Source organism: Arvicola amphibius, chromosome 4 (assembly GCF_903992535.2).
Source record: "Arvicola amphibius chromosome 4, mArvAmp1.2, whole genome shotgun sequence".
Classification (NCBI taxonomy): domain Eukaryota; kingdom Metazoa; phylum Chordata; class Mammalia; order Rodentia; family Cricetidae; genus Arvicola; species Arvicola amphibius.
The window spans coordinates 23,436,802-23,452,838 of NC_052050.1; the positions used below are offsets into that span (position 1 = coordinate 23,436,802).

At 41.9% G+C, this 16,037-nt stretch overlaps 1 protein-coding gene across 5 annotated transcripts in view; it reads left to right on the forward strand.

The window, feature by feature from the left end:
* The first annotated feature begins 1,851 nt into the window (after window positions 1-1,851).
* Window positions 1,852-16,037, forward strand: part of Med1 (mediator complex subunit 1) — a 39,378-nt gene continuing 25,192 nt past the window's right edge. For 2 of the 5 annotated variants that reach the window (XM_038326625.1, XM_038326624.1), the window contains exons 1-6: window positions 1,854-2,100; window positions 6,385-6,491; window positions 10,945-11,023; window positions 14,081-14,135; window positions 14,242-14,374; window positions 15,771-15,799. In XM_038326625.1, the coding sequence (XP_038182553.1) occupies window positions 2,076-2,100; window positions 6,385-6,491; window positions 10,945-11,023; window positions 14,081-14,135; window positions 14,242-14,374; window positions 15,771-15,799 (428 nt within the window). In that variant the 5' untranslated portion in view covers window positions 1,854-2,075. Of the gene's footprint in view, window positions 2,101-2,235; window positions 2,267-2,309; window positions 2,465-6,384; window positions 6,492-10,944; window positions 11,024-14,080; window positions 14,136-14,241; window positions 14,375-15,770; window positions 15,800-16,037 lie in introns of those variants that run through there. The other 3 variants (XM_038326619.1, XM_038326621.1, XM_038326620.1) reach the window with 3 other exon arrangements.

The window sequence follows — 16,037 nt, forward strand, 5'->3', positions numbered from 1 at the left end:
CAAAAAAAAATTTCAGATTTATTTTATTATGTGTATGAGTGTTTTGCCTGCAAGAACGTAGGTGCAACAGATGCATCCTGATACCTAGCCCGGGAATTCTGAAGGCTGGATCACTGAAACTGGACTTGTCGATGGCTGTGAACCAACTCATATGTAGGTGCTGAAAATTGATCTCTTGTCCTTTCTGGAAGAGCAGCCAGTATTCTTTACCACCGAGCCACCTCTCCAGCTCACTGAAATAATTCTTTAAGCATATAATGTTGATCAGGCACCATGGCAGGCACAGCAATGCAAAGTTGTATAAGAGACAGTACTAGCCTTACAGCTTCAGTCTAGCAGGGGACAGTGTAAACAGTAAAACAAAACAAACACAACACACGCACACACACAAACCTGTGTGATTCAGCACCAGAATCCTTTTCTTCTTCCTTAAAAGACATTTTTAAATTTTTATTTATTTTCTATGTATGGGAGTTCTGCTTTCTCATATGCCTGCACATCACTGGTGCCTACAGCGGTCAGAAGAGGGTTTTGGATTCCCTGGACCTGGATTTATTGTTGCAAGTTGCCTTGTGGGTGTGAGAAGTTGAGCTTAGGTCCTCTTCAAGAACAAGTGCTCTTAAGCAGGGGGCCATCTCTCCAGCAACCTTCCCCCTTTTTTAGATAAAGTCTCACAAATTCCAGACTGGTCTTGAAATTTTAAAATTCCATCTTGTTTATTTATTTTGGGTTCCTGCTACATGGCACATGAGTGGCTGTCAGATGAAAATTTCCAGGAGCAAGTTCTCACCTCTCACCAAGTCTGTACCAGGGATGGAATTCATATCACTTGGCAGCAGGTGCTTTTACCCACTGAACCGTTTTGCCAGCCTGAAACCAATTTTTTGAAAAAACCGTCTTGTAGCTCAGGCAAGTTTTGAATTGCTACGTAGCAGTCAGTGACCTTGATCCTCCTGCCTAACCTCTCAACGGCATAATTACAGGCAGAGCCACCAAGCTTGGATTATGTTGTGATGGGACTCAACCCCAGCGCTTCTGCATGCTAAGCAAGCACTCTACCAACCGAGTTACATCCCAGGCGAATAACACATTTAATATAATACGATTATTTTATTAAACAACATAACTGCCACTGGTTCTGGGAATTTCATCTTTCCACATTCCTTAGTTAGGCGCTAAACCCAGCACTTCGGGAATACTAAGCAAGCATTCTACTTGTCAGTTACATGCCCTGTGAAATATTACTATCTTTGAAAAAATAGTACTGACATCAAAACTCATGGAAGCCGGGTGGTGGCGGTGCATGCCTTTAATCCCAGCACTTGAGAGGCAGAGGCAGGCGGATGTCTGAGTTCCAGGACCGTTAGTTGTTACAGAGAGAAACCCTAATTTCTCAAAAAACAACAAAAAAAGCAAAAAAAAAAAAAAACCCTAATTGATGATCCTCTTTCAGTAGAGAGATTATTATTACTATTTTTTTTTCGAGACAAGGTTTCTCTGTAGCTTTAGAGCCTGTCCTGGAACTAGCTCTTGTAGACCAGGCTGGCCTCGAACTCACAGAGATCCGCCTGCCTCTGCCTCCCGAGTGCTGGGACTAAAGGCTTGCGCCACCACCGCCCACCCAAAGAACTAAAGCTTTAAATTTACAAATTGTATATCTGTCAAAATGAAAACAGAAAGTTTCCAAGAGACGCCAACTCTAACAGATCGCACCTAAAAACGCAAATGTATACAAACGCGAACTGAGCCAATAGGGGACGCGCCTGTTCGAAATCCCGCGGTAAGAAAGGCCGAATCAGCCAATTTGCGCGAGATTTCGGGGCTTTTTCCGTCTTCCTCTGTCTCGCAGGAACACGATTAATCTCGCGATCTTTGGGAAGTTCCGTTGGGGAAGATGGCGGCGGCCGCGAGCACCCTTCTCTTCTTGCCGCCAGGGACTTCAGATTGAGCCTTCCCCGGAAGAGTGGGGGCCGCTGGTGCGCTGCTTCCCCGGAGCGCAAGCCAACTTGGTTCCCTCTTAGTGGTGGAAAAGGCTTCCCCTCCCGTGGCCGACCCAAGACCTCGCCGCTGTCGGGATGAAGGCTCAGGGGGAAACCGAGGGTGAGTGACGGAGCGGGGGTGCAAAAGGGGGCGGGACACAAGTGCGGCGAGCCAATCTGTGAGAGGAGGTGGGGACCCACGCCCCTCCAGGGCCACATTGCGCGGAACTGGGTCCGGTGGAATGTGTATTTTAGATCGTTGGAGAGGTCGGAGAGCCAGCTCCGAGGTGCTCTCCCTTTCCCCTTTGTGAAAGGTTTTCCCTACCAGGACGAGTGGATGAGCCTCAGGGTCGCTTAACCTGGTGGGACGCCGGGAGAGTGAAACGGAAACTTGTTTACTCTTTGTTCCGCGAGCGATTTCTGTCTGAATATGCGATGACAGACAGTGAGACACAACAGTGTGCCAGGGTCATGGAGGGCTTAGCGTGAGTGACTGACAGGTCTCTTGTCAGAATTCAAATCCTATGTCGTGCATTTCAAAGACTGCTCTTTTAATTATGTTTGAACAGGGGCTTTAAAGAGAGAATGGAAGGATGTGTTAGGAACAGCCCCCCAAACCAATTTCTCAGAAGAGGGCAGAAAAAAAGGGGGAGGTTGAATGTTTGGTTCTGAGACAAGGTCTTTCTGTGTAGCCTAGGTTAGCCTTCAATTTAAGACAATCTTCCTGCCTCATCTTCCCAAGTACCAGTTTACAAGCCTGTACCCTGTACGGCCAACAAGAGATTTTTATTATTCTTGTTTGTTTTAAAGTTTGTTTGCTTTGTTTTTTTTTTTTTAATTTGGTTTCGTTTTATTTTGTTTTTTGACCCAGAGTTTCCCTGTGTAGCTTTGGCTGGCCTGGAACTCTTATCTGTAGGCCCGGTGACCTGGAACTTAGAGATCCAGCTGCCTTTTCCTTCCGAATCTTGGTTCAGATTCTCCCCTCACTACCTTAATGCATATCACCTGTTTTTATCCAAACTGAAGCCATGACCCATGTAGGAAAATGGAGCAGCAAAATAAGCCATACTTAGACAGATGCCACATTTTCTCTTATGAGGAGTCTAGACTTAAGTGTTTATGTATGTGTTGACTTTGAAAATACAGAACCATGTGAGGATACTTTTTCTTCAAGACAGGGATTCTCTGTGTAGCCCTGGCTGTCCTGGAACTGCTTTGTAGACCAGGCCGGTTTCGAATTCATAGAAACCCACCTGCCTCTGCATCCTGAGTGCTGGGATTAAAGGCATGCGCCACTACTGTCTGGTCTCATGATCCCCATTTCTTTGTATGTTAACTTTAAAAATGATTTAGGGACTGGGGTTATAGATCAGTGGTTAGAGCAAGGGTGTTCATCTTCCTGGGTCCAATCCCCAGCACCAAAAGAGAAGGAAAAAAAGGGGGAAGTAACAACAATTATGCTCCCAAATTAATGAAGTCAGTGTTTTCATACTGAAAACTAGTTACATTTTTTTCAGATTGTACTTAAATTTTTTTTGGTTTTTCGAGACAGGGTTTCCCTGTAGTTTCTAGAGCCTGTCCTGGAACTAGCTCTTGTAGACCAGGCTGGCCTCGAACTCAGAGATCCACCTGCCTCTGCCTCCCGAGTGCTGGGATTAAAGGCGTGCGCCACCACCGCCCGGCTGTACTTAAAAATTTTTATGCAAGATATTACATGTGTATTTATGTAACTGGAAGTTACTTTTTTTTTTTGGTTCCAATTAAATGTTTGACAGAAGCTGGGTCTGGCATGCCTGTAATTGCACTACTGAGAAGTAGAGGCAGGAGGAGGAGAACTTCAAGACTGTCCTCTCCTGTTCAGCAAGTTCAAGGCTAACTGGGCTGTATGAGACCTCCTTCAGGGATGGAGGTGGAAAGGCTAGACAATCTAGTCAGTTGGTAAAATGCTTCTTGTGCTAAAGACCTGAGTTTGAGCCCCAGTACTATGGAGGATGAGACAGGCAGGTCTTTGGAGCTCTCTCAGTGAGCCTAATCAGTGATCCCCAGGTCCCAGTTAGAGACCCCTCCTCAAAGGGTGTCTGTTTATAGTGACACACATCCATAGGAGGATAATCTAGGCTAAAACTCAAGCCTGGGAGCTGGCTCATGTTTATAAACCCAGCAGTTTGGAGGTAGAGGTAGGAACATCAGGATGTCAACGGCATCCCTTAAATTTATTTGTTTAGAGGTGGTGCATCTGCCACAGGGTGAGTGTGGCAATCAGAGGACAACTTACAGGAGTCAGTTACCTTTATCCACTGTGGATTCTGGGATCGAGCTCATGCTGTTCTATGGCAACAGGTGCCTTAACATCAGCCTTCAAGGTCATCTGCCCAATAGACCTGGAGGTCAGCATGGGCTATGAGACACCATCTCAAAAAGGAATAAAGGGGCTGAGTGATTAAGAGCTGTTACTGCTCTTGGCATTAGGCCCAAAGTTCGGTTCCCAGAACCCACACACCTACATGGCAGCTCACAACCATCTGTAACTCTAGTTCTAGGAGTCCTGGTGCCACCTTCTGACCACCTGAGTACTAAACAGATGGGGTGCACATATATGCAGGCAAAAAAAATCACACATATGTAACTTTTTTTAAGATAGGGTGTCTGTCCTGGGTGTAATGGTATTTCATTTGTATTTTAATAAATAAAACTTCCTTGAAGATCAGAGAGTAAAACAGCCTCACTGTCAGCTTTATAGACTAGGACAGTGATGATGCACACCTTTAATCCCAGTAGCCAAACCAGTTAACCATGGAAACTTGGCAGTAGTGTTGCATGCCTTTAATCCCAGCCCTAGAGAGGACTATAGAACAGGAGGAGACAACTCTCACACACAGTTTCATTGTGACATCCCTGGAGGCAGGATTGTCATTTCAGACTGAGGTCAAGTTAAGAGTTAAGGATGAACCCCAATTTCTGTCTCTGTATTTTTATTAATTGTGCTACACCTGGGTGTCCTGGAACTCACTTTGTAGACCAGACTGGCCTCAAAATCAAAGAGATCCTCCTTTCTCTGCCTCCCGAGTGCTGGGATTAAAGGCTTGTGCCACCATTCCTCAATTGACAACACTTAAAAAAAAATAATATTTCATGTGTGTGGTTGTTTTGTCTTCATGTATTTCTGGGTACCAAGTATATATCTGGTGTCCTTGGAGGCCATACAAGGCCATCAGATCCTCTGGTATTGGAGTTAAATATAGTATGAGCTGCTATGTGGATTCTGAGATTCGAACCCAGATCCTCCGAAACTTCAGCTAGTGTGTTTAAAAGGATAGGTAAGGTATTGTGGAACACTGCTTTGATCCTAGTATTCAAGAGGCGGAGGCAGGGGGATCTCTATGTATTCAAAACCAGACTGTTTAGACCCTGTCTAAAACCAAACAAAACAACAAAATACCAAGGCTGGAAAGATCCCTTGTCCTCATGATAAAAGACAAAGACAGCTTGAAGCACGTTGTCCTCTGACCTTCACAGGTACTGTGATAGGTTCATACTGTACTTATACACATACACAGACATCCAGATACAAATAATGATCAAGTTTGTTTTGTTTTTGTTACTAGTAGTATTTTAAATGTTTGTTTTATGTGTGTGGGTATTGGCTTGCATGTACGTCTGCACAGCATGTGAGCCTTGGGCCTCAGGAGGCCAGAGGAGAGTGTCAGATCCCCTGGAACTGGACATAGAAATATTTGCGAGCTGCTATATGGATGCTAGGAATCTATCCAGATCCTCGCGAAGAGCAGCTAGTGCTCTTAACTGCTTAACCGTTTTTCTAACCCCTTGGTTTTTATTGTTTGTATTAAGACAGGGTCTCATACAGACTAGACTGTTCTTGACATCACAAAGATATGACTGCTTCTGCCTTCTGAGTGCTAGGATAAAAAGTGTACATCACCATGCCTGGCATAAAAATTGAAAACTATCTTCTAAGCCGTACATAGTATATACATGTAATCACAGCTACCCAGGAGCCTAGGGCAGGAGGATTGTTGCATCTAAGACTTTAAGGCCTACAAAGTGGAATAGTAAGACCCTATCTCTTAGGAAAATAAGTAAGAAAATATTGTAAGACCCTATCTCTTAGGAAAATAAGTAAGAAAATATTGTGTGTACGAGTACTTTTACAACATGATCTTCCTCTGTAGCTCAGGCTAGCCTTGAATTCACAAACCTGCCTCAGTCTTTCCAATGCTGGCATTGAAGCTGTGGGCAGCCATGCCTAGCTTTCTTTGTTTTAGAGTAAATGATATTAAAAATATTTTGGCAGTTCATAAGTGAAATGCAGGGATTCTCTGTAAGAGAAATGGTGGGAGGTCTTGATGTCAGAGTGTCTAATGATGTTTTCTGTTTTACGTCATAGAGTCGGAAAAGCTGAGTAAGATGAGTTCCCTCTTGGAACGGCTCCATGCAAAATTTAACCAAAATAGACCTTGGAGTGAAACCATTAAGCTTGTGCGTCAAGTCATGGTAAGAATTGTGGCTAAATGGGTTAAGTACTAAGGGAATTACTTAATAAAGCAGTCTTTCTGTGTATAATTGTTACTGGTTACCATGTTGTATCCTCACTTACTCATCATAGAACAGTTGAATCCATGGTGGGTATTGATTTCAGAGGCCAGCTTAGGAAGGAAGTGGCTCGAATTCCCGTATCTACAGGGGTATTCTAGGACTCCTCATAGATCCTAAAATCCATGAGTTCTTAAGTTCCTTGTTTTAAAAGACTTTGCCAACTGAACTTGTTTGCATGCCTTTTATCCCCGCACTCAGTTGCAGAGATAGGTCGATCTCTGAGGGTTCAAGGCCAGCCTGGTCTATAGAGTGAGTTCCAGGACAGCCATGGCTACACAGAGAAACCTTGCCTTAAAAAAAATTAAAAGAAAAAAAGCATTATCTTTGCATATTTTAAACATTCTCTTATATACTTTAAGCAAATCTTTACATTACTTGACAATAGTTAAAACAGTATAAATAGCATGTAGATATTTGTTCTGCTGTGCTGTTCATTGTCAGTGCAGAGCAATATTGTTTTTGGTTCAGAAGCAGAATCTTTTTTTGAGACAGGGTTTCTTTGTGTAGGCCTAACTGTCCTTGAACTCCGCTTTTTTTTAGTCCAGGCTGGCTTCAGTCTCACAGAGTTCTTGCTGCCTCTGCCTTCCAAGTGCTGGGATTAAAGTTGTGCACCACCACCGCCTGGCAAGAAGCAGAATCTTACCTGTCTGTCTCTGACCTTGAACTTGCTTTGGTCAGGCACTTACCCAAGCTGGCACTGAACTTGTGTAGCTCAGGCAGACTTTGAAAAGTGTACAGATCCTCCTGCTTCAGCTTCCCGAGTAGCCTGTATCACAGTCCTTTTCAGTCAGCTTGGTCTATGGCTGAGGCCGTCCTGCCTTGGCTCCCGGGGTGCCCAGGTTACAGTTGAGTCCCGCCACTTCTACTCTATCTAGTTTTTCTCTGGTCTGTTTGAAATAGGGTCTCATTCATTCATTTTGAGGTTTTTTGATTTGTTCTTTGTTTTTCTTAACATTTGTTTGGTGCCCATTCACTGTCAATGTCAGTATCTTTCCCTCTTGTATTATTACTTCCCTCTAAGTCATAAACCAGTGTGGTGATATTTGAACTACTTCAGTGTAAGGTGGAACACTGGAAAAGCGTGGTAACAGTGTGCTAAATGTTCATTCACCTCACTTTGTGATCATGAAAAACCAGTGATTTATTTATTTTTATTGGTTCTTTTGAGACAGGGTTTCTCTGTAACTTTGGAGCCTGTACTGCAACTAGCTCTTGTAGACCAGGCTGGCCTTGAACTCACAGAGATTCACCTGCCTCTGCTTCCCAAGTGCTGGGATTAAAGGTGTGCGCCACCACCGCCCCGTCAACAATTTATGTTTTAACACTTCTGTGTATATATTATACTTTAATGAGACTATTCTCTCCTTCCCACCAAAGTTCCCTTTAGCTCCAGGGTAAGTCCAGTTTATTATTTACCTGACTAATCATTAGACTGTTGCTAATAAAAGAGGTAAATTTGTTAATAAAGAACTGTATTTTAGGGGCTGGAGAGGTGGCTCAGAGGTTAACACTGGTTGCTCTTCCAGAGGAACGAATTCAATTCCCAGCACCCACATGGTGGCTCACAACCATCTGTAATGAGATCTGATGCCCTCTTCTGGCATACAGGCATACATGCAGGCAGAACATTGTATATGTAATAAATAAATAAATCTTAAAAAAATCTTTAAAAAAAGAACTGTGTTTTAGAGGCAAGGAGTGTAATTATTTCAGTGGTAGAGCATTTGCCTTCCATGTATAAGTTACACAGTTCATTCACTAGCAAGAGAGAATAAATGAACCAAAACCAAACCCTGTATATCAGACTCGATTGTAGTACTTGCTGCTATGTGATTTGAATAAATTATGTAATCTCTGTGAATTTATGCTTCTTCATGAAAGCATATAATGCTGATTTGCTTTTCCAAGTTTTGTTTCTTTTTTTGGTTTTGTATGTGTGGGTGTTTTGTCTGCATATATCTGGGCCAGAAGAAGTCATCAGATCCGCTGGAACTTAAGTTATAGATGGTTGTGAGCCACCATGTTGTGTGCTGGGAATCAAATCTGGGTCTTTAAGAATGGCCAGTTCCCCAGATGGTGGTGGCACATGCCTTTAATCCTAGCACTTAGGAGGCAGAAGAAGACAGAACTCCGTGAGATCAAGTTCAGCCTGTTCTATAAGAGTTAGTTCCAGGACAACTAGGGCTATTGTTATACAGAGAAACCCCATCTCGGGGGTGGGGGGAGAAGCAAGCCAGTTCTCTTATCCTCTTATCTCTTATCTCTAGCTCCTAGTGTTTTTTTTTTTTTTTTTTTAATTAATGGGTGAACGTTCTTAGTGTAGTTTTGTTTGTTTTTTGTTTTAAGACAGGGTTTCTCTATAGTTCAGGCTGTCCTGGAACTCACTCTGTAGACCAGACTGGCCTCAAACTTGGAGATCAAACAACATAATTTTTTTGTAAGGATCATATGATCTAGCTTACATATGAGGGTGACCTTGAAGTCACCTTTAGCCTACATCCTCCTACCTCTCAGTGCTGAGATTACAGGCAAATGCCACCATGTCCTTGTTACATGTTCATAACCAGTTATTGCCCTGTTTTGAGATTGAGATTTGTTCATATGGGCCATTGCTCTCCCAGCTGAGCTATATCTTCATCCTGGTATTAAGGCTTCTGAAACTGTGATTTTATAAATGAATGCATGTGCATCCTTATTTAGTTTGCATACAAAGAAAAGTATTAGTATTTTCTTTCTGAGACAGGGTTTCTCTGTGTAACAGCTTTATTTTGGAACTTCTATTGTACGCCAGGTTGGCCTCCAACTCAAAGAGATCTGCCTGCATCTGCTTCCTAGTTGATAAATCCTCAGAAACTAAATTTCAGTAATGCTGAGAAGTTCACGGCCTCTGGAAGATAAAAATGCTACAGTGAGCCGGGCGGTGGTGGCGCACGCCTTTAATCCCAGCACTTGGGAGGCAGAGGCAGGCGGATCTCTGTGAGTTCGAGGCCAGCCTGGTCTACAAAAGCTAGTTCCAGGACAGGCTCCAAAGCTACAGAGAAACCCTGTCTTGAAAAACCAAAAAAAAAAAAAAAAAAAAAGCAACAGTGATATTAATGGGGGAAAGTTCTTAGTGTAGTTTTGTTGTTTTGTTCTGTTTTGTTTTAAGACAGGGTTTATTTATAGCCCTGGCATTCCTGGAAAAAACTGTAGACCAGACTGGCCTCAAACTTGGAGAACCACCTGCCACTGCCTCCCTAGTTCTGGGATTAAAGGCCAGTGTCACCATCACCCAGAAATATATGTATTTCTGTTTACTTTATTTTGTATGTATGAGTATGTATGTGCACCATGTCTGTACCTGTCGGCCACATAAGATCAGAAGAGGGCATCTGTTGAATCCCATGGAGCTCCAGTTACAGATGCTTATGAGTGACTTTCAGGGTGACTTAGGTTACCTGCAAAATTAAACTTGGGTCCTCTGCAAAAGCAACAGGTACTTTTATTTGCTGAGCCATCTCTCCAGCCCCTCCAGCCTTTTTTTTCAGACAGGGACTCACTTTGTTGCCCTCACTGGAACTTGGTATATAGACCAGGCAGGTCTTGAAATCACAATGACTTACTTGCCTCTCTCTCCCTAATGCTGGAATTAAAGGTATATGCCACCATGTTTTTTAGATTCTTTTATTTTTATTTCTGTTTCTGAGTGTTTGCCTGTGTATATGTAAGTACAGCATGTGAATAAAATAAGGAAAGTAACCAATATTAGGATCTATTTATGGGGCTGGAAAGATAGCTCAGAGGTTAAGAGCACTGGTTGTTCTTCCAGAAGTCCTGAGTTCAATTTCCCAGCAATCATATGGTGGCTCACGACCATCTATAATAAGATCTGGTGTCATCTTCTGGGTTTCAGGAATGCAGGCAGGCAGAAGACTGTATACATAATAAGTAAATAAATATTAACAAAAAAATCTATTTAAACCAGATGGTGGCAGCACATGAAGTTAATACCAGCACTCAGGAGACAGATACAGACAGATCTTTGAGTTTGAGGCCTGATCTACAGAGCTAGTTCCAGAACAACCAAGGCTTCATAGAGAAACCCTGACTCAAAAAACAAACAAAAAAGAAAGAAAAGAAAATACCTTCTCCAAAAAAATTCTCAGGAGTTGGAAGCTGAAGGGTCAGAAGTTCAAGGGCATCCATTGCTGGAAAGCAATGCCAGCCTGGGCTAAAAACCTTGTCTCAAAAGAAAAGAAAGAATCTGTGGTCTATTTTCAGTCAGTAATTTTCCTGCTAGGATAACATGTGTTTAACTGAAACATTGGTTTGGTTGATGTTTTTGTTTCAATTGTTTTGTGATTTGATACAGGAGAAGAGGGTCGTCATGAGTTCTGGAGGGCATCAGCATTTGGTCAGCTGTTTGGAGACATTGCAAAAGGCTCTCAAAGGTATGTACAGACCTTTCAAATTGTTGATCTTACTAAAACTTAATAAAACTCACATTAAGGTGGATTTTGGGGGATTGCTGAATTCTAAACTTAAATAGAAATATAAATTAAGGCAGATAGCCTTCTATATTGGATGTTGCCTTTATTTTCATTTATGGAATTTTTATTATTTATTTATTTATTTATTTATTTATTTATAAGACAAGCAGCTCTTGTAGACCAGGCTGGCCTCAAACTCACAGAGATCCACCTGCCTCTGCCTCCCAAGTGCTGGGATTAAAGGTGTGCGCTACCAACCCCCTGGCAAATTTTTAAAATTTGTATTGACTTGTTTGCTTTATGGTGTGTGTGTGTGTGAGACACAGAGGTATGCAAATGTATACATGCAACAACACGTGAAGGTCAGAAATTTTAAAAAATTTTTAAAAGATTTATTATGTGTAGTGTTTTATCTTCATGTACGCCTGTAGTTCGGAAGAGGGCACCAGATCTCATTACAGATGACTGAGCCATCATCATGACAGCCAGTGTTCTCACCCGCTGAGCCATCTCTCCAGCACCCAGAATTTTTTTTCCCAAGACAGGATGCTCTGTGTAACAGCTCTGACTGTCCTGGTACTCATTTTTAGGCCAGGCTGGCCTCAGACTTACAGAGATCCACCAGCCTCTGCCTCCTGAGTATTGGAAGTCTTGAGTTGGAAATCTTTAATGAGTTGCTTTTTTTTCTTTCTGGTGTAAGGAATGGAACATGAGCTCAGGTTGTTAGGCCTGCAAGAGAAGTGCTTTTTTCCAGTTCAAAAAATTATCTCAATCTCGAAGCATTTATTGTTTATTTATTTGCTTTTTGCTTTTGAGACAGGGTTTCACTATGTTTCCTTTACTGGCCTGGAACTCTGTAGACCTTGAACTCACAGAGAGCTGCCTGCCTCTGCCTCCCAAGTGCTGGGATTTGTATCTACCACCATGCTTGCTTTGAAACATTTATTTATTTTTACTTTGGGCTTTTTGACATAGGGTCTTAACTATTACAAGTTTATACCCTTGCTATCTTTGATCTGAAGATCTTCTTACCTCATCTTCCTGAGTACTGGGATTATAGGTATATGCTGTCATACAGGACTATAACTTTACTTTTAACATTAGTAATAATGCTCGGCTGATATGTGCAAAAACATCTGTACTGGGGGCGGGGAAGAGTAATACTGTATCCATGCTTCCTCTTGTTTTATTTTTAAGTTTGTTTAGATGTATATATTGTATGTGTGAATGTTTTGCCTGTATGTATGTGTACTTTTTTTTTAATTTTTGAGACAGGGTTTCTCTGTAGCTTTTGGAGCCTGTCCTGGAACTAACTCTTGTAGACCAGGCTGGCCTCGAACTCACACAGAGATTACTCCACCCCACCCCCCCACCCCCGCATATGTGTACCTTGTGATTACAGTGACGGTGGAGGTCAGAAGACAGCACTGGATCCCCAAGAACTGGTGTTTCAGATGTTTGGGAAACGCAACATGGGTGCTGGTAACTGAACCTGGGTCATCTTCAGGAGCAACAAGTGCTCTTAACTCCCTTCACTCCCCTTCTCTTTTTAGATATGGTTGCATATAATCAGGCAGGTCAAAAAGTCTATTTTATTTTATATACACGTTTGTGTGAGGATGTCAGATCCCCTAGAACTGGAGTTACAGACAGTTGTGAGCTGCCATGTGGGTGCTGGGAATTGCTCTTAATGGCTGAACCATCTCTCCAGCCCCTCAAAAAGTCTTTATGTAGTCAAAGATGACCTTGAACTCCTGATCACCTTTGCTTTTACCTCTGTATTAGTTTCATGTCGTTTTTCTAAGTTAAAGATACCTTGACTCAGAGTGGGATAAATGTCCTGCCTATATATATATATACACCTGCAGACAGGAAAAGGGCACCAGATCTCATTACAGATGGTTGTGAGCCACCATGTGGTTGCTGGGAATTGAACTAAGGACCTCTGGAAGAACAACCAGTGCTCTTAACCTCTGAGCTATCTTTCCAGCCCCATAAATAGATCTTAATATTGGTTACTTTCCTTATTTCTGTTTTAAAATACTTAACAAAAGCAGTTTAAGGAGGAAAATTTGTTTGTTTTTGGCTTTACATTTTAGTGATACAGTCCGTCATTGTGGGGAAGTCATGGCAGCCAGAGTGAAGCGGCTAGTCACATTGCGCCTACAGTGAGACGCAATGAAGAGTGCTGGTGTTCAATTCACTTTCCCCCTTGTCATGTTCGGTCTAGGGACCCTAACTATAGGATTGTGCCACCCATATTCAGAGTGAGCTTAGCACCTCAATTAAACCTCTAAGCTGCAGCATTAGCTTAGTGGTTAAGAGCACTGATTTTTCTTTCACCAAACCAGAGTTGGAGTCCCAGCACCCATATAGCAGCCCACAACCATTTATAACTCCAGTTCCAGGGGATCTGATTCCCTCTTCTGAATTCTGTGGTCACCAGGCACATATGAGATGCATAGACATAGATGTAAGCAGAACACCCATATATATATAAAAACACCCATATATATATATATATATATATATATATATATATATATATATATATATATATATATATATAAAAGAAAAAAGAAAAACACCATCAAAAAACACACAGAGTTGCTGGATGGTGGTGGCGCACGCCTTTAATCCCATCACTCAGGAGGCAGAGGCTGGCGGATCTCTGAGTTTGAGACCAGCCTGGTCTACAGAGTGGGTTCCAGGACAGCCAGGGCTACACACAGAAATCCTGTCTCAAAATAACAATACATAGCAGTATGTCACTTGGTGCTTCTAAACCCAGCCCAGCTAACACTGAGGGTTACGCATCAGTCCTGTGCACCACTGTTTACCTTGTCACCGCATTTCTGTCTCCTGATTCCTAGGTCACAGCTAAACTTGGTGCAGATTATAAGCGTCTGCATGTCTGAACTATTAAATAAGTTTTATGTGTTTGCATAGAAGGAAATATTAATATATTTGAAGTATTCTTTATAAATTCCCTTTCTCCTCTCCTCCATCTTTTTATAGTAACATCTTTGCCAGCGATGACTGATCGTTTGGAATCAATAGCCAGACAGAATGGGTATGTAACCTGATCTGTGGACAGAAATGTTCACTGCCGCAGTGCTAATTATAGATAGCATTTTATGTGTCTTCTATTAACTTTTGTTTTAATTTGTTCCTCCTAGACTGGGCTCTCATCTCAGTGCCAGTGGCACTGAATGTTACATCACGTCAGATATGTTCTATGTGGAAGTGCAGTTAGATCCTGCAGGACAGCTCTGTGATGTCAAAGTGGCTCACCATGGGGAGAATCCTGTGGTATGTGTGACATTTCACTGGAGTCTATGGACTTTACTTAGGAACATAATTAAATATTAATTGTTGGGGGTCTGTATAGCTTGGCTTTTAAGTTTATTTTTGTTTTTCTTTTGATTTTGTAAGCTACTAGAGAGATGTGATGGTCTACATTGGTAGTTTTAGAATAAATACATTGGTAGTTTTAGAATAAATTTTAGAGTTTTGGGTCCTCTGCTACATACAAGGGCTTTGATGGGTGGAAACACCATAGGGACCCTTTTCATTTCATACTAGCAAACTACAGCTTGGGTTGAATGAACAAATGCGTGAGATACAGAAATAGTCTTTCAATTCCTATTAAAAGATTACAATCATGACAGATAATATGAAAAATCCTGCAATAAAAATGGATATAAAATGTGTATAATTAAGCAGTTTTAGATTCCAGGGATGATGTTAGAGACCTTAATGCTTTAAACAAACTACTTAAAAAGATGACTCCTTTATATAACTGATTTCATATATTTGATTTTTAATATCCCACCCCAAATTCATGGTGCATGTTTAGAAAGAAAAGGCTTTTCAAGGGCTAGATGCCTCCATGAATGAAGTGCTTGCTGCATCAGCATGGGGACCTGAGTTCAGACCCTTAGCACCTGAATAGAGGGTGTGCTAATAATCAAAGTGCTCGCATCTTTGGGACTGAATGCCGGCTTACCTGCTGGCCTCATGGAAACATCAAGTTCCAGCGTTGGTGAGATGCTCAGAGGATAAGAGCACTGGCTGCTCTTCCAGAGGTCCTGAGTTCAATTCCCAGCAACCACATGATGGCTCATAACCATTTGTAATGAGATCTGGTGCCCTCTTCTGTCCCACAGGGATACATGCAGGCAGAATATTGTATATATAATAAATAAATAAATCTTTAAAAAAAAAAAAAGAAACATCAGGTTCCAGGGCAAGCTCCAGGTTCAGCAAGAGACCTTGTCTCAGAACATAAAAGAGAGTGATGGAGGAAGACAGTAGATGACTTCCATGTACACACACACACACACACACATGCACACGGAGCTTTTGATGTCTTTTTTTTGATATCTTGATTTAAGGGTTTTCTGTAGTTTGTTTTTGTTTTAAAGCATGTATATTTTTTTTAATATTTATTTATTTATTATGTATACAATATTCTGTCTGTGTGTATGCCTGCAGGCCAGAAGAGGGCACCAGATCCCATTACAGATGGTTGTGAGCCACCATGTGGTTGCTGGGAATTGAACTCAGGACCTTTGGAAGAGCAGGCAGTGCTCTTAACCTCTGAGCCATCTCTCCAGCCCCCAAAGCATGTATAATTAATATAAAACTTCTATTTTCGATTCTGTTAATTTAGTTTAATGCTTTAACATAATTTCTTTGATTCCAGAGCTGTCCAGAGCTTGTACAGCAGTTAAGGTAAGCATATAGTATTGGTATATTCCTTTGCACTGACAGGTAGTCCTGTTCTTTCTTTGGATGGAGATGGACGTGGTCTTGCTCTAGAGTCCAGTCTGACCTGGAACTCTGTGTCATCATCCCTCAACTTTCTAAATAGCTAGCCATAAAGGTGTATCTCCTTGCTGTTCTCTATAGCTTGGACTTTTTGATTTATTTTCTTGGTTAGCATTTCTTAGTCTGTTTCTGCTTGTGTTTA